This window comes from Carcharhinus amblyrhynchos, chromosome 8, assembly GCF_965287045.1.
Source record: "Carcharhinus amblyrhynchos chromosome 8, sCarAmb.v2.hapA, whole genome shotgun sequence".
Lineage (NCBI taxonomy): Eukaryota > Metazoa > Chordata > Chondrichthyes > Carcharhiniformes > Carcharhinidae > Carcharhinus > Carcharhinus amblyrhynchos.
Genome location: NC_137331.1, coordinates 88,999,956 through 89,027,449, shown reverse-complemented (window position 1 = coordinate 89,027,449; position 27,494 = coordinate 88,999,956). Strand labels below are relative to the sequence as shown.

The 27,494-nt window shown below is 39.4% G+C and overlaps 1 protein-coding gene across 2 annotated transcripts in view; it reads left to right on the top strand.

Annotated features, from left to right (window-relative positions):
- Window positions 1-27,494, top strand: part of nagpa (N-acetylglucosamine-1-phosphodiester alpha-N-acetylglucosaminidase) — a 62,200-nt gene that overhangs the window by 22,331 nt on the left and 12,375 nt on the right. For both annotated transcript variants that reach the window (XM_080194440.1, XM_080194442.1), the window contains 6 exons: window positions 1,938-2,077; window positions 8,345-8,453; window positions 9,942-10,070; window positions 13,356-13,561; window positions 15,787-15,834; window positions 22,306-22,434. In XM_080194440.1, the coding sequence (XP_080050566.1) occupies window positions 1,938-2,077; window positions 8,345-8,453; window positions 9,942-10,070; window positions 13,356-13,561; window positions 15,787-15,834; window positions 22,306-22,434 (761 nt within the window). The remainder of the gene's footprint in view (window positions 1-1,937; window positions 2,078-8,344; window positions 8,454-9,941; window positions 10,071-13,355; window positions 13,562-15,786; window positions 15,835-22,305; window positions 22,435-27,494) is intronic.

Sequence of the window (27,494 nt, the reverse complement as noted above, 5' to 3'; positions counted from 1 at the left end):
GAAGGAACAAGCCTCCACATTTAAAGGTATATTTTTCAGTACCACTGTGTTTATTTACACATAATTAAAACACGGCACCATTTTAAAATTTTACTTTCTCTGACGAGTTCAGTCAAGTTACAAGAACCGAAATTTCACATGCAGCCAGATGCTTTTTGCCCTGGATCTGTACATCCAATTCCCTGAAGTCTCTTGGAGAAGGTGGACCCTCCTGCATATTTTATTGTTGCACCAACCCTGAAGGGGCAGGACAAAATGTTGTTTCAGCCACTTGGCCTCGGAACAGATCTTTTTTTAAAATTTCCTTAAAATGAGGAGAGCTGATAGTTTCACGTTGTTTTTTCCATGATGATGCCTCGGGCAATCAGTTGACATGCCAACGAATCAGCACTCTTTTCTTTTGTGGTATAAATTGTTGAGATTGTTCTGTCTGAAATTTGGTATTCTTGCATTTGTTCTGAAAAATGCAAGTTGAAAAGCTTCGGCAACGTGTCTCTTTTTTTCAGCAATATTCAAACTTCATATAGATTTATCTACAAATACCAATTTAGCACAATCTCTAGAGGAGCAAGACAACCCTGACAGAAACTCCCCGGTATTCATGTTAATTGTGCCTGTGTGGTTGCTAAGTGTTGCTGTCCGATGACCCTTTGAACAGTGAGGGTTATTAGTCTGTCTGTTATTTCTGCAAAATCCAATCCATTATGATCAGATCAGCCATGAGTTAGGGGCTGATTGACTTATTCCTATTCCTAATTTGTATGTTCATTTTACAGTAGTTTGTCATTGCTATGAATAACTTATTATGCATAATGCCAAAATAAATGTTACAGCCTGAAGCTTTTTTCAATGCAGTTTCTTCACAAAGATTTTCATTTATATGATACTTTACAGGACCAAAGAAGTGTAGTCACTGCTGTGTGTAAAAAAAAATGTTGCAGCCATCTTGCACAGAGTACACAGCTACAAGCAGCAATGAGATAATTTGTTTGCTGTGATTTTGATTGAGGAATAATTATTTTTCAAGACACTTCTTTTTGAAATAGTGCCCTGAGATCTTTACAGCACCTCCAACAGTGCAGCATTCCCACAGTACTATATTGAAAACCTTCATTGATAAGACTTCATTCTGCAGGATCCCACAACTGCATAACTATATGTTATCTTAAAAGGCTAGTATCAGTTAATTTTACCTGCTACTATCTTCATGATATTTACAGTAACCTTTTGTCCTAATGTCTTAGAACACTACAGCACAAACAGGCCCTTCGGCCCACAAGTTGCGCCGATCACATCTATGCCTTCCAAGCCATGGAACTATCTATAACTCCCCATGCCATTAGATCCCATATACTCATCCAGAAGTCTTTTAAAAGACCCCAGCGAGTTTGCCTCCACCACCACCGGCAGCCGATTCCACTCACTCACCACCCTCTGAGTGAAAAACTTTCCCCTAACATCTCCTCTGTACTTGCTTCCCAGCACCTTAAACTTGTGTCCTCTCGTAGCAACCATTTCAGCCCTGGGAAATATCCTCCGAGAATCCACCCTATCTATTCCTCTCAACATTTTATAAACCTCTCAGGTCGCCTCTCAACCTCCTTCTCTCCAGGGAGAAGAGACCTAGCTCCCTCAACCTATCTTCATAAGGCATGCCTCCCAATCCAGGCAACATCCTTGTAAATCTCCTCTGCACCCTCTCAATAGCTTCCACATCCTTCCTGTAGTGAGGCGACCAGAACTGCACACAGTACTCCAAGTGGGGTCTGACAAGGGTCTTGTAAAGTTGCAGCATTACCTCCCGACTCCTAAACTCAATCCCTTAATTATGAAGGCCAGTACACCATACGCCCAAATAAAATATATTTTGTAGATGTCATGTACTATATTAGAAATCTACTGTATTAGAAGTGATTATAATTCTTAAATATTAACAGATATCTGTCAGAAGAGGATGTCGTGGATAAAGAAAACCCCTTTGTTCAACTAGTGAGTGGCGTAATATGGCTCCTGCGAAATGGCACAATATACATTAACGAGAGCCAATCAGCTGAGTGTTCAAAGACACAGGAAACAGGTACATGAACTAAAACTTGTGGCTTTAACAAGACTGTGAAAGTATTTTAAAATGTTGTGAAATTAGAATTCCTTTGTATTGCTCCAAATGCAAAGAATCACAAATTATATGTAACCTTTTTTTTCTGTTTGCTGCAAGCATTTCAATGATATTGCATTTAATTCTCATATCTAAATGTTTTAGAGCAGTGTTAATTGTTTATGTTTAAAACAATTGTATGTTCTTGAGAATGTATTCTAGCTTGGGTTGTAACAAACATGTTTGCTGCTGTTGATCAAGCAGCATTTGGTATTAAACATGAAAATTGCCAGTTATTTCAAAAACAGCTTTCACATCACTTTGTTTTACAAACCAGGCAGCAATTCTCTCAGTAATATCAACACTGAAATCACAGAAGAAATTTAATTGAAATCTTTATTGTTTTTTTTTCTCTGCTATGAGATTTAAAGCATACAAAGTCTTCAGGGTCAGTGTGTATAATATATAGGGATTATTAATGTTTTAAGCACTGAATTGCTGTAGTTACATTTTGTGTAATTTTTATGACTGACCAAGTTTCGGTAATAAGGTTTCTTCACTTTAATAAACTGCTCACTTCTAAAAGTGTGTTCTGCTGATTTGCTGTAGATAATGGTTACTGATGCTAGCAGAGGAGTTTTTGGCTGTGTGTTATGATGCTAACTGATAATACTGGACAGTTCCGCTCCCTGAGTAAAGCTTGGCTTGATAGATCGTGTTTTTTTAGAAATGTGGAGAACATTAAGTGAACAAATTCACAGGAGCCTGCTAATGAACTTTTAATATAAAATATAATATATTATTAAAACAAAAATGAACATTATTACACCAGTTTAAAAGTTGAAAGCTCTCGATCGAAACACAAAATAATTCAAATTTCCACTCATTCTTTACCCCAACAATACGTTTAGGGGAAAAAAAAAGTGAAGAGTTGTCACTGACTTGACACAAAGGCACAGTCTCAAACCATTTACTTCTGGTGAATTCCTAAGTGTTCACTTGGTGCTTCTCCCCAAACCCATGTATCTCCCTGATGCATCCAAAAACCACACTCTAAAGTCAGTTCTCTCAACTGTAGAGCAACAGGTTCCCTAAACTCTGCCTTCCAGTTTTGCTTCTGTTAAACTGATCAGTTTACTGAGTCCTGAAGCTGACCATTCAGTCAACTACTGTCCCCAATAGCCTGTAATTTTTTTATGTTGTGAAAATTTAAATATCCCTGGCTTCTCTCTGATGCACACTGAACCAGGCCCCCATTCCTGTTTTTTTAATCTATGGTCACTGTCACTAAGCAAAAGTAGAGCTTTCCTATTTCACCTCCCCCTTTTTAACTGAATTGTCAACCCCTTTAAACCCATCTTTTTAACTTCACGGGTTGTAAAAGTGCATTAACAATGTATTTTCTCCCTGCGGGAAAGAAAATGGAAAGGCATCTTTAAGGGACATTTCATTTTCTGTTAAATAGTCCCCCTTATCATTATTTCTACTTATCCACTACAGACTTTACTGTAGCAGTAACAATGTTTTATATCAAATATGCAAAATAAATTATTTTTCAATAAAAATTATATTTCACACAAGTCCATTCTGATCAAGACATTCATGTTCTACCACATCTTGATAAAGTATCTGCTATAATGTTGTCTGTTTAATTATGAAATTATACATTTGTAGCTTTAAACTCCCAACAAAGTAGTCTGATTTCTGGTATAAACTTCGCTTAAAAAGATTCAAGGATTATGATCTGTATAAACATCAGCCTAACTATTATTGTTGAGTAATTTTCAAATGCTGTTTTTCCAACTCCACTCTTTGGTTAATCTCTCCTCGAAATTTGACATACAGATCCAAAATGCTGTCTCTGAGCTTTGATTTATAAATTTTCCCTTAACTAATATAATGGGTCTCCCAAATATTGGCATAAGAGGAGTAAATCCTGTGATTCATGAGGGGCATCCCTAATGGGAAAAAGTAAGAGTAGAATTCTTGGTCAGGAATGTCATTAGGGACATTCTTGACAATTGCCTTTAATAATGGTCATTAAAATTTGATGCCATCCTTCTAATGTACCTTGTGATTATGCACAATGAGCTGACGACCTAAATTGTTTTATTTCTGAACTATTCATTATTTCTTTGAATATTTGACAAAAAATTTGAGGCTAGATCTGATTGTATTTCCTTAGGTGATCCATATCTTTCTTTCAAAAATTGAACTATCATTTTGATGGAAATATTCCACAGGAAATCTTGTTGATACATCCATAATTATTAAATGATATTGATGAACACTTCTGGTTTTAGGCAGGGATTCTGCATAGTCTTTTAAGATCATGCTAAACAGTTGTTCAAAAGGTTTTATCGGAATTCAAGGTACAGGTTTAATTCGTGATTGGGGTTTCTCCATTACCTGACGTGTCTGGCAGATTTTAACCACAGTCTTTATGCAATCCTGGACAATAAAACATTTCAGTATTTTAGCCTATGCTTTCCTAATACCCAAGTGATCTAGAATTGCGTGAGCCACTCATAATTCTGTTATGATATTCAAATGGAACTGCCACCTGATGCCCACTCCTTATCTGCTGGTATTTGTGGTGATCTCCAATTTTTTATTAGAACTTTGTCTTTAAAATAGTAACATTCAGGTATTGGTTCCAATTCAGTCTCTGGGTAGGCTGTTTGATGCAGTTCTCTCCACTTAGGACCAGCCTGTTGCATTTCTACTAAAGATGATGGGTTTCCTCCCTTTTTGCTCAGGTTTTCAAAAGTCGTGAGATAACTGAATTTCTATTTCATCTCCCCTTTTCATATATTCTTCCTATCTAATTTTATGTACTTGAGATCTAGCCAGTATGTAGTCAGAAAACAACTCAAGATGTTCTATCTATAGCATCTCAGTTTCTTTCATATCCACTTTTTCTTCCAATACCTTCAGTGAGACTAATATTTTTAAGCCGGCCAGGTCATTTTCTTTGAAAATGTGATTGAACACATTGGTGAAGGAAGAGCGGTGGATGTGGTTTACATGAACTTCAGCAAGGCGTTTGATAAGGTTCCCCCATGCAAAACTTCTTGAAAAGGTGAGAGGGCATGGGATCCAAGGGGCTGTTGCCTTGTGTATCCAGAACTGGCTTGCCTGCAAAAGGTAGAGAGTGGTTGTGGATGGGCCTTTTTCTGCATGGCGGTCGGTCACCAGTGGAGTGCCCCAGGGATCTGTTCTAGGACCCTTGCTGTTTGTCATTTTCATAAATGACTTGGATGAGGAAGTGGAGGGATGGGCTATTAAGTTTGCTGACAACATGAAGGTTGATGGTGTTGTGGGTAGTCTGAAGGGATGTCAGAAGTTTCAGCGTGACATAGATAGGATGCAAGACTGGGCGGAGAAGTGGCAGATGGACTTCAACACGGATAAATGTGTAGTGGTCCATTTCGACAAGTCCAATGGGATGAAGGAGTACAATATCAAGGGTAGGACTCTTAGCAGTGTCGAGGAGCAGAAGGACCTTGGGGTCCGGGTCCATAGGACTCTTAAATCGGCCTTGCAGGTGGAGGATGTGGTCAAGAAGGCGTATGCTGTGCTAGCCTTCATTAATCGAGGGATTGAGTTTGAGTTGGGAGGTAATGCTGCAACTTTATAAAACCCTTGTCAGACCCCACTTGGAGTACTGTGCGCAGTTCTGGTCGCCTCACTACAATTAAGATGTGGAAGCTATTGAGAGGGTGCAGAGGAGATTTACAAGGATGTTGCCTGGATTGGGAGACATGCCTTATGAAGATAGGTTGAGGGAGCAAGGTCTCCTCTCCCTGGAGAGACGAAGATTGAGAGGCAACCTGATAGAGGTTTATAAGATGTTGAGAGATATAGATAGGGTGGATTCTCGGAGGCTATTTTCCAGGGCTGAAATGGTTGCTACAAGAGGACACAGGTTTAAGGTGCTGGGGAGCAGATACAGAGGACATGTCAGGGGTACGTTTTTCATTCAGAGGGTGGTGAGTGAGTGGAATCGGCTGCCGTCGATGGTGGTAGAGGTGAACTTGCTGGGGTCTTTTAGGAGACTTCTGGATGAGTACATGGGATTTAATTGGATTGAGAGTTATAGATAGGCCTGGTAGGTATGGATATGATCAGCGCAACTTGTGGGCCGAAGGGCCTGTTTGTGCTGTAGTGTTCTATGTTCTATGTCATTTCTACAATGTGTCCCCTTGAATTTTAGTTTATTTTTGCTGAAAACCAGCCAGTTTCTCCAGAGAGAAAAATGCGGGTTTTCTTGCCAGAGACCATAGACTGCCTTTTTTGGTGAGATTTTTACCTTCTCTTCCTATTATTTTAGCCATTTTATGCAAGAATCCAACTATAGCTTCTATTTACTGAATCATTCTTTAAATCCAACTCTATGTAATCAAGCTGGTTTATAATATCCATGGATACCTCCAATTAATATTTTTCCTTCAGTAACCCCTCTGGAAGAAAAATTATATCAAATAAGTGACTGACGTGCTCTAGTACCCTCAATATCTTTACTGGTTTACCACCTTAATTAGAAGAATAAGGGAATATCTTTCCTCTATGAACACATTCTTTAAACCAGCTTTGACAAAGGGTCATCTGGACTCAAAACCTCAGCTGTTTTCTGCTCTTTGTAGATGCTGCCAGACCTGCTGAGATTTGCCAGCATTTTCTCTTTTGCCTTCTGTAATTCACTTTTCTGAATTTATTTCACTTTGCACTTGCACTATGGCTACTCTGATTTTGTCACATGTCCTTCCCTAAGTTAGTTTTCCTCACATTCTTTAGGCATTTCTAATACTACAATAGTTCTCCAAATTGACTTCCAGCAATTAGCTTCAGTATATCCAGTTTTATTGCAATGGAAGCAGAGTATTTAGATTACATTTAGGTTCTAATCTAACTTCTTTATTAATACTGCTCAGCAATTCCAAAAGGAAGAGAATAGTAGAGTAGGAGTTTTTTAAAACTTTTCGCTTTACTCATGTCATCAGCCCTGTTTTCCTAAATTAAATCTCCTTTTTCTTTGTTTATTATCCCTTTCTTCATTGCAGATCACAGTCTTGCAGCACGTGTGACCTGCCACATGAATGCAAGTTGTATTTTGTCCATGCTGTATCAAAATCAGTATATATACCCACAAACTTTCCTGTTGCATCAGTTGAACAAGGCAGTTATTTTTGGCACACTTTCAGAATATAAAATATGTGCTCTGACAGCACATGCCATTGTAACTAATGTTTCAATATTTGAAAATTGAGTACAATGGTTAACATACACATTAATGAACCTTTTTAACAGTAACATTTGATATCTTCGATTCATTTTAACCTGTAAGCCACTTAAACTTTTCAGTGCATTTTTTTATTGACTGGTAATGTTATTAAATGGAATACAAGTACATTGTATCGTTGAAACTTATAATTTCTTTCAACCATAACTTCCTTACGTACTGAGCTGCATTAAATTTATTTTTTTCAGGGAATTTTCTTTAATTTCCTCTTTCTATCTCCCTTTTTCTCATCATAGAGCTACTTCAACAGCAGTTGCTGATACAGGTTGCTTGATCTTGCCCAACTCTAAGCCAGTATTGCTGTGATCAGAATATGGGAAGAGCATGGGTGGAAATGTAACCCACTGTAATAATCCTAATCTATTAACACAAAATATTCCAGTAAATTTTTATAGTTAATTGAATTTAATTAACAAGCTCCTCTAATAGCTCAGCAAGTTGCAGAATAATACAGGTCAGGAGGGCCTCATGTTTAATTCCATGGTATTGAGTTAGCTTATCTCAGCTAGAGCAATGGTAAGAATGCTATGGTTTTTCAGGGACTGAGTAATTGGGTCTTGGTTCTTAGCTATTTCCTTGCTTGAGGTGCACTTTGTGACCATTTAACTGATTTATTTCATGCAACAGAACAGCCTGCTGATGCACAGGGTTTGCTATTATGAATTATAGATCCAGAAATACATAATGCCATCTGTTGAAGAGCCCTGCTCCTCCAACTCTGGCTAATTGTTTCACTCTATTGCTGGTAGTTGTCATCAGTCAGCTAGTCCCTAAACTTTCTTCCCCTCCTTTAAGGCATTCCTGGAAACCTACCTTGATGACAACTTTTGACCACTTGTCCTAATGTCCCCTGCTGGCTATTTCACTGATATGTATATTATGTTGTAAACAACTTGTATTTACATATTATAAGGCAATATTTTTAATATGGCTTCTATTTCAAATAGGATCTTTTGAAAGATTTGTTAATGTGGTATCTGCACGAACTGCGGTAGGACATGATAAATATGGAAGGCTTGTTTTATTACACATTGATGGACAGACTGATGTCAGAGGGTAAGACAATTATTAGCCTAAAACTAAAATTATTTTATGATTGATTACATTTTTATTAAGTCAATATATTAACTAAATATTCAAAAAATTTTGTTCACTTTTTGAAGTATTAATGTCTGTACATGCGCAAATGTTGCATGTAACTGTACTCATTTGAAGATCAAAATAAAACTTGTGGACTGCAGATACATTTGGTTCCATTACAAAGGTTTGATTTTTAACATCCAAATCGACAACATTTTTTCATATCTCCTTTTCATAAACATTTTAAGATGAGCATGGATGAAAATGGTATTGACATCTCCTTCATTGCCAGGGCTTCTTTAGAAGATTGTCAGGTATTACACTATTGCTTGACTTTTGTAATACCTTCCACCCATCTCTTAAAGGATGGGTTTTGTTTGTTTAAGATTCCAGGCTTCAAGAAATTTTGAAATTTTTTTTCTTCCCTCTCCCTTGCAAAAAGTTTTGGATGCATTCTATGTTCTTTTTATTTACCTTCCAAATCTGTGATGCATAGGGAAGAGGGTTACTGACCAGAGTTCTGTAGCTCTGATATCAGCGAATCTTAGTTGAGGAGGGAAATCTAATCTCTCTTATACCTACCAACAGGCTGCGGGGGTATTATGAAAAAGCCACGGATCCCTTCCTATTGGCTATAGATATTTCAATCAAATGCTTGAAAGAAGCAACCAATTTGCAGAAAAATGGGAAATGTCCAAACATGACCAAATTAGAAAATTGTTAAGTTGAAAGAGTCAGAAATTCACTAAAAGGCATATGTCCACACTGTCCAAAAAAACTCCCTAGAAATCTTGCCCAAAATTTTGGTTTAATGTGTGCTTGGATTTTCTACTTTTTTGGCTTGAATATTGATCTGGTTTTAAACAAATGCTTTGTGCATGATTGAACAAATCAGAACACAGTTTTGTTAGCATCCACAGTTTATTTCTGCCAATTTGCTTGCATTTCATTGATTTTACAAACAATTACTTAGTCGTTCAGAACATGAAAGAGAGACATTGCCAAAGATTTTCATTTTGCACTCATCAGGACAAGAAATTTTGCAAGAATGCCAAATTTCAAACAATTACAACAATTTGCATCATAGGGCAATACAGGTTTACTAATTGGTTGGCAAGTGAACTCTGACCAAGGTATTGTGATGGAGAAATGCTTTCAGAAAGGTGCAATAATTAGATATGTGGCTTTTGCTTGCAGAGAACGGGTCTGTTTTTATGCATATTAATGTATGTCATTTCTATTAAATCTAAATAAGGCACATTACAAGCTTGACTGGTTATTTAAAATTTGTTACTAATGTAGCCAAAACAAAGTATGTACTGTTTTTATAAATTTTTGATTGGGTAGTAATTGCTAAACAATCCTGAATGTGCTAATAGCTATACTTTGATATTCCTATAAATATGGACAATCTAGTAAAAGAGAGGTTTGGTTTGAAGTAACAAAGGTCAAATTGCATTACAGGCTGAGTCTCTGGGAAGTTGCAAAATTTTTAAAGGACCATGGAGTTATTAATGCCATCAATTTGGATGGAGGGGGGTCAGCCACACTAGCACTCAATGGATCTCTTGCAAGCTATCCATCAGATCACTGGTATGTACATTGCAAAATATGTTTAAGTTATACATTAGTTGAATTTGGTCATGGACGTACTTTATTCACATTTGTCTTTCAGTAGTTTCTATTGCTCAAATAGATAAAATAATCCGGCAAATCACTAAATATTTCCTGCACTCTGATCATTTAATTTTTAAGAGTAAATCCCTGCATTGGGGAAGACTGAAGTAATCAGGATTAATTAATTTTCAGGTGCTGTTTTTGTTAAAAATTCATTTGGGAGTTTGACTCTTATAAGAAGATGGACATTGTAAATATATCGTTATAAATATACATTGTTGAATATATTTAAGTCACAGGTAGATAGATTCTTAAGGACTCTTAAATTCTTCAGGATTCTTCAGGACTCTTAAATCGGCCTCGCAGGTGGAGGAGGTGGTCAAGAAGGCGTATGGTGTACTGGCCTTCATTAATCGAGGGATTGAGTTTAGGAGTCGGGAGGTAATGCTGGAACTTTATAAGACCCTTGTCAGGCCTCATTTGGAGTATTGTGCGCAGTTCTGGTCGCCTCACTATAGGAAAGATGTAGAAGCTATTGAAAGGGTGCAGAGGAGATTTACAAGGATGTTGCCTGGACTGGGAGGCATGCCTTATGAAGTTAGGTTGAGGGAGCTGGGACTCTTTTCCCTGGAGAGACGAAGGTTGAGAGGCGACCTGATAGAAGTTTACAAAATGTTGAGAGGAATAGATAGGGTGGACTCTCAGAGGCTATTTCCCCGGGTTGAAATGGTCGCTACGAGAGGACACAGATTTAAGGTGCGGGGAGGGAGGTTCAGAAGTGATGTTAGGGGTAAGTTTTTCACTCAGAGGGTGGTGAGTGAATGGAATCGGCTGCCGTCAGTGGTGGTGGAGGCGAGCTCGCTGGGGTCTTTTAAAAGACTTCTGGATGAGTATATGGGGTTTAATGAGATTGAGGGTTATAGATAGGTCTGTAGGTTGGTAGGTGATGTGATCGGCGCAACTTGTGGGCCTAAGGGCCTGTTTGTGCTGTAGTGTTCTATGTTCTATGTTCTATTTCTGATAGACAAGGGAATTAAGGGTTATGGGGAGAAAGCGGAAAAGTTGAACTGATCCACTGCAGATCAGCCATGATCTTATTGAATGGCAGGGCAGGCTAGATGGCCTACTCTTGCTCCTATTTCTTATGTTCTTATGTAAATTTACCCACAAGTAAATCTAGTTGCCTACAATGGAAATCTTACATAATTAAGATGTTTTGCCTATGTGAGAACTAATAAGTAATTTTTCTGAATCCTGTTTTTATTTTTAAAATTGAGTTAATCTAAACAACGTACAGTAGCTCAGCTGAGTTTTGTTTTATTTAGAAATCTCAACCATTAAATTCTGCTGGCATAAATATTTGGACATTATAATTCATGCCACACGATCAATTAAAATCTTGGGAATTTTGCTAAAAACAATATCCAAGCAGTAGCCATAAAGCTAGCTGAATTAGCCTTGAAATACTCTTGCCCTTCAGATGGTAATGAAGAATACATTTCACTGGCTCAAGTAATTTGGCCATTAGCTTTTCTGGGATCTTGAGATATCAGGAATAAATGATAAGAGTGTTGATGCCACAGAGTTCTGAGCTCGAAATGCAAGTAACAAAAGCCAAAGTGATATCCAGAGTTAAATGAGAAACCAACTTGTACCAGAATTTTAAGCATCCGTATAAAACCACATAGTCAAAATGCCAATCAAATAGTTTAACAAATGGATCCCAATCATATTGCACAAAATAGAGCAGCGTTCCACATCAGGGATTTAAGATCACCAGTGAACAAATATTTAGCAGGCAAAAGCATCAATTCAGATAAAACAAAATTTAAACATTAAAAATAAAGAACCTACTTTTGTATATCTCTTTCTACAAATATTTCAAAGTTTTTCATAATTTAGTGAAAATAGTGACTTACGTAGACATTCTTGGTATCTCATCTGGCCATTCTCTTTGGCCTGCTCTTTCTCCAGCTTCTTTGATCGCTCCCTACTTTGACATTTATCCATTCAATTTCATCTTGAATGATATATTACGACAGCCCCATCTCCCTTCATTCTTGTCTTGGTATTTTCTGCCACATCCATCATTGATTCTCCCATGGTGATAGTTCTTATGGACTCCTGACGAGCATTTTTCCCACCTTTCTTTACAGGAATTAATCACACTTGCCTTCTCTCAATTTTTCTCTACTGTTGCTGCCACCATTAGGCATCACCCCATTCCATGAGTCCAAAAGTATCATCATAAAATCAAACAGTATTAGACATTGTACAAGTGTGTTAACTACTTTCAAATCAATTATTAATAGTTGTTTGTAAAAATTGATTGTCTATAATTTTTGTTGCAGATTAGATACTGTAAAAATCTGTACTGCACATTCACCTTCATAATCAAAATTTTAAGACAACAGGTGGGAGATGTGCCTCCACCCAGCTACATCTCAGCTTACAGGCTTGAGATAGCAACAAGCTTCATTCTGTAGTGCTCAATGTCTTAGTCAAGCTTTCGACCAATATCCAATACAAGCCCACTGACTCCCACAGTTACCTTAACTACACTTTTTCCCTACTCCATTCCCCATTATCCTTCCATGCCAACTTGTGTTGCACCCTCCATGCCAATTCACCCAGTATCCACCATAGCCAAGCCTCAAGAGCCACGTACCAAAGAATATTCTGGGCAAATAGTAGATTAGGCCTGGAGTCTGTTGGGATAAAAGTTTTTGCTTTTGTTTCAGATTTTAAAATTGCTTGGTTTTCTTATCAAAGTAGCCTTTGGCTGAGAAAATCTTAGGAAGCTGCACAATGATGCACAGTAGTATAGCAGCCAGAACCTGGGATAATGTCAACATGACGCTAATTAATTGTTGCTACTTTAGTTAAATTTATCACAGCACTACAGTTGTGCTGCATTAATAACACACTGGATTTTCATGCAATTTTTAAATGAAAAGTTTCTGCCATCACAGCAATTTTTGAAGTCGTTAGATATATTTGTATGATGGACAATGGTCATAAACTTTTAAGTATAAATGTGAAGTTTCCTTCATTCTTTGCTTTTACAAACGTATATGAATTGATGTGTTTTAAAGAATTCTTCAGACAAAATATGTACTTCTGTTTCTAAATTAAATGGTCCAAGTACATTATTTTAATTAATTCATGAATATCTATATTAAACTGCAATGCAAATACCAATGATTTATTTCTGTCATTTAGTTAAGATCACCTCCATGTTAGAAATATTTTCTCCAACAGTTCATATGATCCCATGTGGCGCTGTCCTCGAGCTGTTTCCACAGTTGTATGTGTTCATGAACCTGAATGTGTACCTGCAGATTGCAGTGGCCATGGAGATTGTTTACTTGGAGATTGTTACTGTACAGGATTTTGGTCTGGCCCAGCTTGTAGCCTACTCGACTGTGGACCTTCAAATTGTACTCTACATGGAATCTGTGCTGAGGGTATGAATCAATGCTTTTTCCATTAATTAAATAAAGGAAAAGAAAGAAAAGGTTGCAGTTTAAAAACGACTTTCATGACCACTTTCCAGTCATGTATTTCCTGAAGTGTGTTGAGCAGAATATCATGCAATACTCGCTGGCCTAACCAGATCTTTATAAAGGTTTAGCACTTTGACCAGTCACTGTTGTAATGTAGATGGCACAGCAACCAACTTGTGCATAGCTCCCACAAATATGACCAGATAATTCTCTAAAATTAAAGTTGAGGGATAAATATTGACCAAGACACTGGGAATAATGCCACTGCTCTTCATAATAGTGTAATGGAATCATTTACACCCAACTGGGAGGACAAATGGGGCAAAAGACAACACTTTCTCAGTACTAATATGAATTGTCGGCCTTAATTTTAGTGCTTAACAAGATTTTCCGGTTTCAAGGCAAGCGCGGTAGGAAAATCCCACGCCTTGGCTACATGATTAGGTTGAAAAAGCTAGGATTATTCTTGTACAACTCTATAAAAGTGTCTCTCAATCTAACAAGGTTATAACTTGTTTAGATAAGGTTGACAAAGAAAATTTGTTTTCGTTAGCTGATGGTGCAAGTCTGAGGGCCTGATTTTATGCCACCCTCCTGGGTGCATGTGTTTTCGGTGGAAGAACATGTAAGGTATATCAGATGGCTAGCCCATCATCTTTCTGTCCATCTTGAACCAGCCCCACAATACAGAACAGGTATGATGCCCACCTGACCCTTAAGTCACCAATTATTGCTGATGGAAGGCCCTCAAACTGCTTTTACTGTCGTCATATGCTGGGCTGGGCTGGATGGTGGAAAATAAGCAAGAGCGGAAAGCCCATTTTCTCACCCAAGCTGGTGAAAAGGCAGTCAGTACATTCTTTTGGAGGCTGACCACCCACATCCCCGTGGTGTCCAATTTGCCCCACAGAAAAATTCAAGTATTCATAACATTTCTTCCTGGAGATTCTGACAGTCCCAGCAGCACCCAGTATGAGTTCAGGAAGTCTATCCCTTAGCTTAAGGCCATCTCTATTATTGTAGAGAGGGGTAAAGAACTGGTTGGTTTCCTACTATACCAACTTTTCTTTTTTGAGGTCAGCAGAAGACAAATGCACACATGCTCGTATGAGGAAGAACTTTAACTTTTTTTAACGCAGCAAGTGGTAATGATCGGGAATTCATTGCTTAAAAGAGTGATGGAAACTGAGATGGTCAATGAATTCAAAAGGAAATTGAATGGGCAGGTGAGAGAAATAAACTTGTCAGGATGTGGGCTAATGATGATTGGAACTGATTGAATTGCTCTACAAAGAACTGCATGGAATCAGTGAGTTAAATGGCTACTGCGGTGATGACTCTGACTCCATGGCTGTTTTGTGTGTCTGAAGCCTTCATGGTGAACTTTTACCATTTTGTTTTCATCTTATCTATTTTTCTTGATCAGAAATGTTTTTGAATTGATTATTTGTTCATTTTGTACACAAAATAATAATAATCTCCCCTCTGCAGTCTTGACTGTACCTATGCAATTAAGTTACAAAGTTTTCTTCTTTTCACCTATGCCAGCTGTTGGTTTTTGAAGTTTTCTTTAAACTCTTTTTAGAACACCTGTTTTTACGTAAGTTACATGAAAGAAGAATGTTGAACTGAATTATCCTCATTCTTCACATGTAGTTAGTCCTCCTTTCAGAGCTCCCTCTTGGCTACTCTTTTCCTCTGCCCCCTACTCCACCTGATTCTCCAGACTAATGTATCTTCGAACAACTCTGCCATTTAATTATTTTAATTTAGTCCCTTTTTTAATTAGCATCTCTGAGGTGTTTCCTTTAGGTAAATGGCCAAGACGGTAGACTAAAATTGGAGACTAGTTGATATCAACATGCCCAACCTAATTGCTGCTTATGAACAGATCATTATCAGTTAAACAAATATCATACAAAATTATTTCAGGGTTAGTATCATTAGGTAATTTTTCTCTTCCTGCATTCTTTACACCACTTCATGATGCATAAAATGTCAACTTTCTTTCAAATAATTGTGCCTTCTTCATAATTGTATGTATATCAATATAATTGTTTTAGTTGTAAATGCACACTGTCACTTAAATTGGAGCATAAAAACATCTTTGATATACTTCAAATTTTAAAACTGGTAATTTAGTTTCTTTTGCCATTAATTAATTAATTCTTCTGTTTATCATGTAGGTGGATGCCTCTGTGATGCAGGGTACTTGGGAGCTAACTGTAGTGATGGTGAGTGTGTCTGTTTTTCTGCATTTTCCATTGTCTTCGAGTTTCTTTTCCCCTTTTTCTGGGCATCTTGCATTTTATTTTATGGCTTCATAATATTTGTTTTGATTTTCCCCTTTTTTAATTTTAAAAATTGGTTTCTATCATTGTATTAAAATATAATTTTAAATATGCATTGAAAAGCATGTCATTATTCGAAAGATTAACATATTGGCAATAATTGAACGTTAGTTTTGTTTTTCAAAAAAAGTCTTAATGTTACTGAAAAGGATGATTCCTCTGCCAAAACAAAATCAGTATTTCAAATGGGGTAGTAGATGGTTACTTTAGTCCTCCAAGTTTGAGACATAGTTTCAAATTTAATTTGACCCTTGTGGCCATGACTTATGTATATTATTGCATTTGAAAAAAATCACTTGGAGCCTTGGACTATGCAGTGTTCGGATCTTTTTATATGTGAATACATTAAAATAGTAGAGCATGTGGCAGCAACTCACATTTTCTCTTCTACTGCACGGGTATTTTAAACTTTTTGTCCTTAATAAAATGAGATGATGAGTATAAGATGATGAATGGGATGGATAGGATAGAGGTGGAGAGACTCTTCCTGCTCAGAAAGGACAGTAGGACTAGGGGGCACAGCCTCAAGATAAAGGGGGGGCGTTTTAGAACAGAGTTGAGGAGGAACTTCTTCACTCAAAGGGTGGTGAATCTCTGGAATTCTCTACCCGTTGAAGTGGTGGAGGCTGCCTCGCTAAATATTTTCAAGAAGCGGGTGGATGGGTTTTTGATAAGAGAGGGGATTAAGGGTTATGGGGAGAGGGCCGGAAAGTGGAACTGAGCCACGACAGATCAGCCATGATCTTATTGAATGGCGGGGCAGGCTTGAAGGGCCAGATGGCCTACTCCTGCTCCTATTTCTTATGTTCTTTGGTAGGAATAATGGTAGGAAGGATTATTACTTACGTGAAGAAAAAGTGCAGCAGGCGATGGTGCAGAGGGACCTCGGGGTCCTTGTGCATGAGTCGCAAAAACCCAGCCTGCAGGTGCAGCAGGTGGTCAGGAAGGCGAATGGGATGCTGGCCTTCATAGCGAGGGGGATTGAATATAAAAGTAGGGAGGTCTTGCTGCGGCTGTATAGGGCATTGGTGAGGCCGCAGTTGGAGTACTGTGTGCAGTTTTGGGCGCCGTACTTACGCAAGGATATTTTGGCCTTGGAGGGAGTGCAGAGGAGGTTTACTAGGCTGATACCGGAGTTGAGGGGGTTGAGCTATGAGGAGAGGCTGAATAAATTAGGCTTGTACTCTTGGGGCACAGCCTCAAGATAAAGGGGGGGTGGTTTAGAACGGAGTTGAGGAGGAACTTCTTCACTCAAAGGGTTGTGAATCTCTGGAATTCTCTGCCCGTTGAGGTGGTGGAGGCTGCCTCGCTAAATATTTTTAAGACGCGGGTTGATGGCTTTTTGATAAGCGAGGGGATTAAGGGTTATGGGGAGAGGGCGGGAATGTGGAGCTGAGCCAAGACAGATCAGCCATGATCTTATTGAATGGCGGGGCAGGCTCGAAGGGCTAGATGGCCTACTCCTGCTCCTATTTCTTATGTTCTTATGAGTCCATGGAACTTCCAAGAAGCATTGTTGGCCAAAAGCTTGATCAAAATGGGTTTTACAAAATGACTACCTGCAGATCATAAGAACTAGGAGCAGGAGTAGGCCATCTGGCCCCTCAAGTCTGCTCTGCCATTCAATAGCAGCATGGCTGATCTTTTCATGGATTCAGCTCCACCTACCCACCCGCTCACCATAAACCTTAATTCCTTTATTGTTCAAAAATGTATCTATCCTTGCCTTAAAAACATTCAATGAGGTAGCTTCAACTGCTCCACTGGGCAGAGAATTCCACAGATTCACAACCCTTTGTGTGAAGTTCTTCCTCAACTCAGTCCTCAACCTGCTTCCCCTTATTTTGAGGCCATGCCCCCGAGTTCTAGTTTCACCTGTGTGTAGAAGCACTGGCAGAAGGCAGCCATTCAGCCCGTTGTCCCTGCACTGGGTTAAGGTTTTCAGGAGCTTCTTAAAAGAAGAAAGATGAAGAGTGTATCTGAAGTTTTTAGGGAGAGAATTCCAGAGCTTTATAGCCTAGGTAGCTGAGAGCATAGCAGCCAAAGGAGCAGTTAATACCAGGGATGCTCAAACCAGAATTAGATGAGCACAATTTGAGAGTTGGGAGCTAGAAAAGAAATGGGGAGGGAAGAGCCATAAAAGGACCTGAAAAAATCTAAAATCTAGGCTTAACCAGAGTCCAAACGCAGGTAATAGGTAAATGGGACTAAGAACATGGCAAGGTTTGAATGACTTCCAAGTTTACAGACTGGCCACAAATGCATTGGGATATTCAAGTCTAGAGGTAACAAAGGCATGAATGAGGATTTTAGTATCAGATAGATTGAGGCAGGGACAAAGGTTGGTGGCAGAAATTATCTTTAATGGTCCAGATCTGTGGTCGGAAGCTCATCTCGGGGTGAAATATAGCATGAAGATTGCAAACTGCCTGATTTGTTCTCGGATTATTTGCCAGGGTGAGAGATGGAGTTGGTAGTGTTTTAGAGCAGGAACCAAAGTTAATGAAAACAAAAAATGCTAGATAAACTAATCAGGGCTGACAGCATCTTGAGGGGAAAAAAAGTTAAATGTTTTGACTCAGTACGCCTTTTCTTCAGAGCTCTGAAGCAGTTGTATTGATTCCACCGTAACCCTGTTTCTCTCTCCTTAGATGCTGTCAGATCTGTTGAGTTTATCCTGCATTTTCTGTTTTAATTTGATTTCCAGCATCCACAGTATTTTGGCTTTATTTATTTGCCAAAGTTAATGGTTCCGATTTTGAAGAAATTTCTGCCTGTCTGGTATTGGATAGCAGATGCACAGTCTGATGTGGTATTGAGATAGAGCTGAGTGTTTAAGTTTGCATTTGAAAACTAACATTATGCTTTCAAATAGCATTGCTTAAGGGGACAGCATTTTGAGAAATAGAAGTGGGATAAGGATGCCGTGAGAGGTAATAGTGCAGGAGTGGAAAAAGAAGCCATTGCAAGTGATACCTAGTTTCATTCTTTCCTAATTACATTCAGGAATGACAATGGATAAGCAATGGAGATATAAGATGTGGTTAACTGTGTTGAAGACTGCAACAGATCAAAAAGGACATGGAAGGATAGTTTGCCATTGTTACAATCACATGATGTAATTTGTAACATTTTGGGACTCTAGCCCAGCAGAAGCTTGATTTGGAGGTTTTTGAACAGCTCTGCGAAAGACCAGTCTGGATGATAGGTGACCATACATTCAAGGGCTTTGGAGAGGAGCAGTATTTAGCAAGGACATTGGGGTCAAAGTATTTTTTTTAGGCAAAGGTGATAACAGCAGATTTAAAGATGAGCAAGAGACAGCACCAGAAGATGGAACTGTCAACAATATCTAACATGAAGACCAGGAGCGGAGGTTGGGTGGTCAGCTGTTTAGTGGACATGGTTTGAAGGAGCCGGAAGTGGACTCCATGGATATGATGAGCTCAACAAAGGGTATGAAGAGAGAGATGGAGAATCTGGAAAAAATTTGCAAGTTCAGGACTGGCAGAGGGAAACTTTAGAGGATGTTTTGGCATGAGCTCAGTCTATGAGCTGCTTGAACGTTGGAATGTTGGGGATGATAGTGGAGGAAAGAGGTTTAAGAAAATGGTTTATGGTTTATTAAAAATCTGCAGATTATTTTTGCTTTCCAGGATGATTCTTGAATAGCAAACTGGATCTTTAGTGCTTTTGTGGTTCAACCAGAGCTGGCAGTGGATAACTAAACCAGTTGACCTCCTGACCCGTTCCATCCTATATCCCTTGGACGTCGAGGTGCCAAACTGAGGGTTAGACCAAGGGAAATAGCCAGGTTGAGAGAGTATAATCGTTTTATTGGAGACTAAGGCATCTAAGGTGGGAGATAAGAATGTGGTTGAGCAAATCAGTAGCAAACAGAGAGCCAGAGGTTAAACAGTCAGAATTTTGAAAGTGCAGTTGTAAGTAAATCGGTGGATAATTTTCCAGGAGTGAATTCAAAGAAGTGTTGGGGCACGGCAGAGGGATGTGGGGCGGAGAGCAATGATCAGTTGGCTTCACCTGCGATTGATGGGGTGGGAGTAGCAAGGCCAAAAGAGATGGCAAAGGTCAAAGGTGTGGCTATTGGAGAGTTGACATGGAAAGATTTGGAGAAGATAAGATGGGAAAGAGATAAGATGGAGGTTGAAATCACCAAGGACAGGAAGTAGTTCACTGCAGAGGCTGAGAGGACGGCAGTGAAGATATTTTAATGAGAACTTTTTCTTCTACTGAAGAGGGCAGTAGGGTGTGAAGAATTTTAGGTGGGATGGAACATATGAAGATAAAAGTGAAAAAGGATGGTGAGGCTTGGAAAGGGAAAAGGACTAGTTAATAACGAGAGTAAAATCACACGAATTGGTGGAAAGTTCAGAGGAGTGAGCGCTGAGGGTCAAGGTCTGCTTTTATTGATGAATGTCACACAACCACATTAATTTTGGGTTCATGATGGAAGGTGGGGAGGCTTTGTTTAGGGGGAAGGTGTTGACACACCTTAGCTAAATTTCCATTAAGGATAATGGTGTTGCAATCATCCACAATAAGTTTATGGTTGACAAGGGCCTTATTCACCAGTGAAGGACTTCTGGGGGGAAATGTGAAGATGGGTGATGATCTATTGGCTGTGTCCACAAGGTCAGCAGTGACAGGCAAATTGCATGGGAAGATGATTAGCCGCCAGCAGACTTGCTAGACAGCACATTTGGTAAGAGAGAAGCATGGGGCAGTACATGGTTGCTTGGATTGTATTCCTCGGTAAGCCCTTTGGAGGCTCCCACAATAGACACAGAGAAACTGTAGGCTTATCCAAGAGGGATTCAAGCCTGGAAAAGAAGTAAGCAAGGCCAAGAAGTGCCAAAGGGTTAGGATAAGGAATTTAGAGGGCCAAGTCACTGAGGGAGAGAAGTGAAGAAAGCATGACAGTAGATGTGAGGTGTCTGCGATGATGAGGGGAAAAAGGAGTGAAGTCAAGGTAGAGTAGAAAGTACATGAGTGGACTCGAGTGCAAATTGCATTGGCCTGTTATATTAAAACTAGGATACATAACATGATGGTAAACAAGGAATAGGAAATAATTAGGAGATAATAGGATGGCATTCAGAATTAGTCAGAGCTTTTGTGGTAGTATACTGATAGTAGGGTGGAGTCAGCATTATCAGTTTGTAGATGATTGTTGAGTGTCCAAAACCTATAGAGGATGCACTGATGGGTTTTTTTTTTGCAGGGGGGTGGGGGAGAGATGCAAGGGGTTGACAGAAGCAGTTGCAGAATCAGAAGATGTTGGTAAAGTTGAAACAATAAAATCGAGGAGCAACAGAATGTTTTGGTATTTGGCCCAGCTGAACAAAATGAAGCTGAAAACTAGTGTAACCAGTGATCAGTCGTAGACTCAGCAGGAGACTGAAGTATCTCAGTCACGGCAGTGGTTAGGAAAGGGCTGTGAAGTAATCACCAAAGAGCAGATCAAAGGCAGAAGTTAAACCTTTTAGCCAAGTGCTGAAGCATGTTCTTGATGTTGAGAACAGTCCAGGCATTTGAAGTCCAGTTTGATCTAAGATTATTCTGGATTTTTTCCACAGCTGACAAAAGTAAAGAAGAGCAGTGCAGTAGAGACAGAGGCGGAATCATATGGTTTATTCCAGTATAGTTCACCACAGAAATAACTTGGTGTCCACAGATGTCCAGGAGTTTAAAACACAGCTTGAGACAAAATCCAGGTCCATGGTTTACCAGATGTTTATACAAAAGCTCACAAGATTACATTTGAACTAATAGACTGAGGCTTTTTAAGATGCTTGTTAACTTCAAGTTTGGACCAAAATACACCCACGTTCAAATCCAGCAGAAGAGAGGATTTTAGGGTTGGAGAGGACAGTTGATGGCTGTGGATAGATGTACATGATGATTAGCACCCCGAGGAGCTGATTACTCAGGAGCACCAAGAACTATTGTCTAACCTCGAGACCACAAAAACAAACACAACTTACCAAGAAATAAATACAAGCACAATTAGGACTGAATTTGAGAGTTTAGAAGGCTGAATTGACATGTTGCAAATCTTGCATTGGAACAAAATGGTGGGCTAGCTGAACTGGAATTAAACAAAGTTAACTAGAAAAGTTAACTATTAAACCAAAACATGTGGTTACGTTCAAAATTCTGTATCAAAGAATTGACTTTAAAATGATGGATATGCAATTCAAGGTAGATTTTTGTGTTGTCATGTTTATGTAAATTTTCCATGATAATTGTTTTCCTCGTGTTAAAAGATCTCAATGCAGAATATCATAAGCAATGTTCAATTTTAAGTACTTTCTTCATTTCTTTTCTCAACAGAATGCCCTAGTGACTTCTATGGTGATGGTTGTAGCCAAAAATGTCATTGCATAAATGGTGGGATTTGTGATCATATTCATGGTACTTGCAGCTGTCCATCTGGTTATCGTGGAGACTTCTGTGAACAAGGTGAAGTTACAAAATTGAAAACAAAGCTCTGATGTACAAACACGTGAACCATGATGCTACCTGAAAAAGTCTCTACTTACCAACATCTTGACCAACTAGCTGGTCAACATAGCAAGCAAGTCTAGCTAACTCTAATTCTAACATTTCAGCTGAGTATCAGACTGTCTCAAATGTATAAATCCTCTTGTGGGTGCAACACAAGCCTTCTCACAGTTGTTCATAAATGTTTTGCCTGTTTGCCCTATGGATTTTGTGGATATAAAAATAATTGGTGACCCATGTTTAAAATTTTCAAAGAAACTTGCTGCCAAAGTAGCGAGGTCAATATTTGAATGTTATTTTGAATGGTGGTGTCATTTGATGGGAGGTGCCTTGGAAGTGTAGGAGACCAGTTGAAGTAAAGTTTGGGTGAGCAATAGAGCACATTGTTTACTAATTGTAGCAGGAGGCAGTATATTTTTTAAAAATTATTAAGTAGTTAAATGAGCCTACAGAGTTACATTGGTTACATTAATTGTTTAAGACATTGTACAAGTTTAAGCAAAGCTTGCCATTTTTGTGCATTTGTTCTGTTTGAAAATTGAGGAATTTGCAAATGTTGAAAAAAAATGAATTTAATTGGACGAATTTGAATATGAGCTATAACTATATATCTGTTTTTGAGATTTGGGATATTGGTGGTTAAGCGTGACGGCAAATGTGAGACCAAGTCATCGATCTCCTATTTCTCAAGTTTCAGGGTATAGTTTACTGTTAAATCTTTAAAGCACCATGTAATATTGAGATGACTGAAGAAGATATTTAAATATGTAATTTCCATGTTGGGAATCACATTATGGATCATTACTGTTCCTTTATCTATCCATTTTTATCTCGATGGGTTTTAATGCTCAGGATGCATAGCAAGTTGAATCATACCAAAGTTAAATAGATGGGCCTTAATTACACCCAGGAGAAAGCAGTGAGGTTTGGAGGCTTAGTGGTTAAAGGAGCACATCAGGTACTGAGTATTCTGCAGTAAATAACTCAGCTCTTGACTTCCTAAATCCTTTCGATCATCTACAAGGCAAAAGTCAGGAGTGTTACAGAATACTGTCCACAAGCTTGGCTTACTGAAGTTCAACAACACTTGAAGCTCAACGCTGTCTACAGCACAGCAGACCATTTGACTGGCCCTTCCTTCATAATCAGCGAACTATGGCTACAGTGTATTCCAGCTAGACGAAGCAAAGCAGCAACTTAGCAAGGCTTTTGAAAGAGCACCTTCCAGATCTGTGACCTCTGCTGCCGAAAAGAACAGTGTCAGCAAACACTTATGACCCCCCTTGCCTCCAAGTTCCCCTCCAAATCTCACCATCCTTGAAATTCCTCTCCAACAGCACCTACACACTGTGGACTACAGTTGTGGCCAGCTCCCCACTACCTTCTCCTCATCACCATCACCTTGAGGGCAATAAATGCTGGCCTTGCTCATGGCACCCATTTTTGCAGGTAGTTTGGCTACATTTAGCCCAAAAATGTGCGCCTGTGTCAGCACAACTAACAAGTTCTAACCAAACATTTACAACCCATTGACCATTTGGAAAGTGTTCCTAGCTTTCCCAAAACAAGCTGCTTCTCATACCAGAAGCAATCAGTTTGGCATCTCTTCTAACTTAATTATTACTTGTATCTAAAATGGTATCCCTGATGCTTTGACCCTTTCCTCACCATTAATTCAGCTTCTTTCTTAAGGCTTCATTACAGTATTTGGCACATTTCAAGTCCATATGACTTCTTCAATGTTAACTGTTTTTGTCTCCACGGATGTTGCCAGATCGCTGAGTTTTTCTATTTTGTTTTATTTGTGATTTTTATCACTAAGCTTGTGTACAGTACAATTTGATAATGTGAGCCTTATTAATTGCATAAATATGTCAAAGAGGTGAAATCTAACAGCCCACCACCTAAATGTTTTGGAACTATATCACTGTTCCTTGTGTGTCACTGGTTAAATATCCTGGAACACACTATTATAGCACATGGATTGCAGCTATTCAAGAAAACAGCTTGCCATCACCTCCTTAAGGGCATGCGGGGATGGGCAGCCAATACTGACCATTGGTGATGTTCACATGCCATGAAAGATATAATTTTTTTAACTTGGGTAATACAGGAGAGGGAATCCTAGGGTTTGAGTAGAAATTTGGATTTGGTATAAAGGGTCATGGAAGATTGAGGATTGCTGGCCTTTGGCAGCACTGGAGTTGGCGTTGCAAATTGCAGTTCTGATGCTGCCAAGTCCCAGACAGAGTGCTATCAAACCCCAGAACCTTTCTGCTGGTCTCTTGCTTGCTTATACTCTAGTTCTATCTATCCATCTCTATCTCTCGTGTTTCCTCTGCCTCAGTCACATAGGTGCAAGTATCTCAGGATTTCACTTTGAAATAGAATTGAAGTGTAAAGTTTACATGAGAAATTTTATTTGAGTCTGACTTGATTTAAAATTGCTTGACTAAAGAAAAATACTGTTATACCATGAGGAAACACAAATGTTGATTGACTCTCGATTTAAGGGTGATGTCTACTTGGTGTGAGTTTCTACCATAATTCTTCATGTGACTGAACAGGTCAGTTCTGGATCTACATCCATTTTGGAACGTGAGGCAGGACATAGTGGGACCTGGAATCCAAGATTCGCTTCATTTTATTCTCTATCTCATCATTAAGAATTGAGACTCAGAGATGCAATGTGATAGAAAAGTTGTTGCCATTCTGAATAATTGGTAGCAAGCTCATCCCAGTTGAGATCAATGTCAGCATTATAAGAACATAAGAAATAGGAGCAGGAGTAGGCCTTCGAGCCTGCCCTCCCGTTCAATAAGATCATGGCTGATCTGAAGTGGATCAGTTCCACTTTCCCGCCTGCTCACCATAACCCTTAATTCCTTTGTCTATCAGAAATCTATCAACCCATGACTTAAATATATTCAACGAGGTAGCCTCCACCACTTCAATAGGCAGAGAATTCCAGAGATTCACCACCCTTTGAGAGAAGAAGTTCCTCCTCAACTCTGTTCTAAACTGCGCCTCTCTCTCTCTCTCTCTCTCTCTCTCTCTCTCTCTCTCTTTCCCCCCCCCCCCCCCCCCCCCCCCCCGCCTTATTTTGCGGCTGTGCCCTCTAGTTCTGGTTATCTTTGTCCTCCCCGGAATGTTGGAGTTCAGAGCACAGCACTTGGCTGGGGTGATGGTTTCAGCCATCTGGGCACAATGTCCAGTACAACAAAGTTGATTTTTTTGGGAGTTTTACCTGAACACTTGTGGAGCTGCCTTCAACAAGGGCACTAGAGTTTGTTCGACAGTCATCCCAATGAACCTGGAAGATGCTGCGGAGGCATTACAGGTGGAATTTCTCTAATGCCTTTGTGTATTACTGTGCAACCCAGGTCTTGGTTCAAGGGAATAATGCTGTTGCCTGTTGAGAAATTCTGTATATTTGAAATAATATGCATAAGTGTAGTCCTTCATCAGCTGTCAGCCAGTAGTAGATTTGGAGTTAGTAACTAACTCCAGGTCAAGAATTTTGAAGGGGGTGAGGCCTCCCTGCAAAATATTCAAAGACAGAAAACTGTTATAGGTAAGCTTGTTACTGTAAATATGTAACGCTCTTAAAATCTTGTACCCATAGATGTGGGTCTCTCTGCACAAAAGCTGCACTGTGCCTCAGGATTACCATAATCAGCCAACTTCTGAAATCTGTTTAGAACAACTCGAGCAAAGGCTTTCCCTACTGTGCTGAGCAGAGAGATTCCATGGTAATTGTTGCAATCACCATGGTCACCCTTGGTCTTAGAGGGTGATGATATTGGCATTGTGCATGTCCTGTGCTACTGCTCCTTCGTCCAGGCACTAACAAAGCAGTTCATAGAGTTTGGGAGTATAGCTGGCTTGGCATACTTGATTATTTCAGGGGTAATACTGTCCGTTCCAGGTGCCTTTCTAATGGCAAGGGAATCAGTGGTGTTACTGAGCTCCAGTTTTGGCCACTTGACTAGCTCCATGACTAGAAGAGGCTGAACTACATCGAGGGTGGCATCAATGATGATATTTTCTCTGGAGTAGTTCTAGGTCATGCTCCACCCAGTGGTTCATTTGCTTGCTTTGGTCAGTGATTGTCCTGGTTTAGGCATGAGTGAGGAGGGTGAGAGGGCAGTCATCTTGATAGTGGGCAAAAAAAAACCTTCTTGATGCTGTCATGCATTTGTTTCCAATGCCAGAAGCCAGCAGGATATGACTGCATAGTTTGCACATCACCTAGCTGTTCTTTGCATGGCTTTAAGTGCTGAGGATGTTTTCTCGCTGGGGGCTTGCATGTATTTCAGTAGCACAGTATGCTTAGTGACTATGGCTGGTTCCATCTCTTTAAACTGGCCCTGAAACCAGTCTACACTCTGCTATTCACATTTGCCAAAAGTGGTCATTGCTATATTATTGATGATGTTTCTAATGTGGGCTTACTTCATCTCTGCATCTGCTGCAGAGAGGTTTTGAAGGGCATTTTCAAGAGAATCGAGAAACTCCTGTGACAGCAGTGGATGAAAATTTTGGTAATGTTGATGTACAGATGTCAATTTTGGTTGGAATGATGTATCTTTGGCTGGAATCTAATGTTGCAGTATACCAGGAAGTGGTTGGTGTTGCATTCCACACAATGGAAGCTGCATGTAATTAGAACATTTCATGGAGGCTTGCCTGGTGATGATGACATCCAGCTTGGATGTCTTCATGAAACCTGGCAACAGGGTTTGGTTTGAAAGAATGAGTTGGTGATAGAGGTTGTGATAAGCACAATTCCAGTCTCTGTCCATTCTCGTTCATCATTCCAATACCATGTCGTCCGAGGCAGGAGCCGTGAGTCATGGTTGACCCTCACCCTGAACTGAGCAAGGAGATTCTGATGGTGAAGCCTACTCCATGCCAACTTGGCTCTTTTGGGTCTCTACCCTGCCAATAAAAACTGTAACCTTGTTCCCTTACTGATCTGCCTGCAAGGAGATGTCTCCTAAAGCACTGCAATGTCC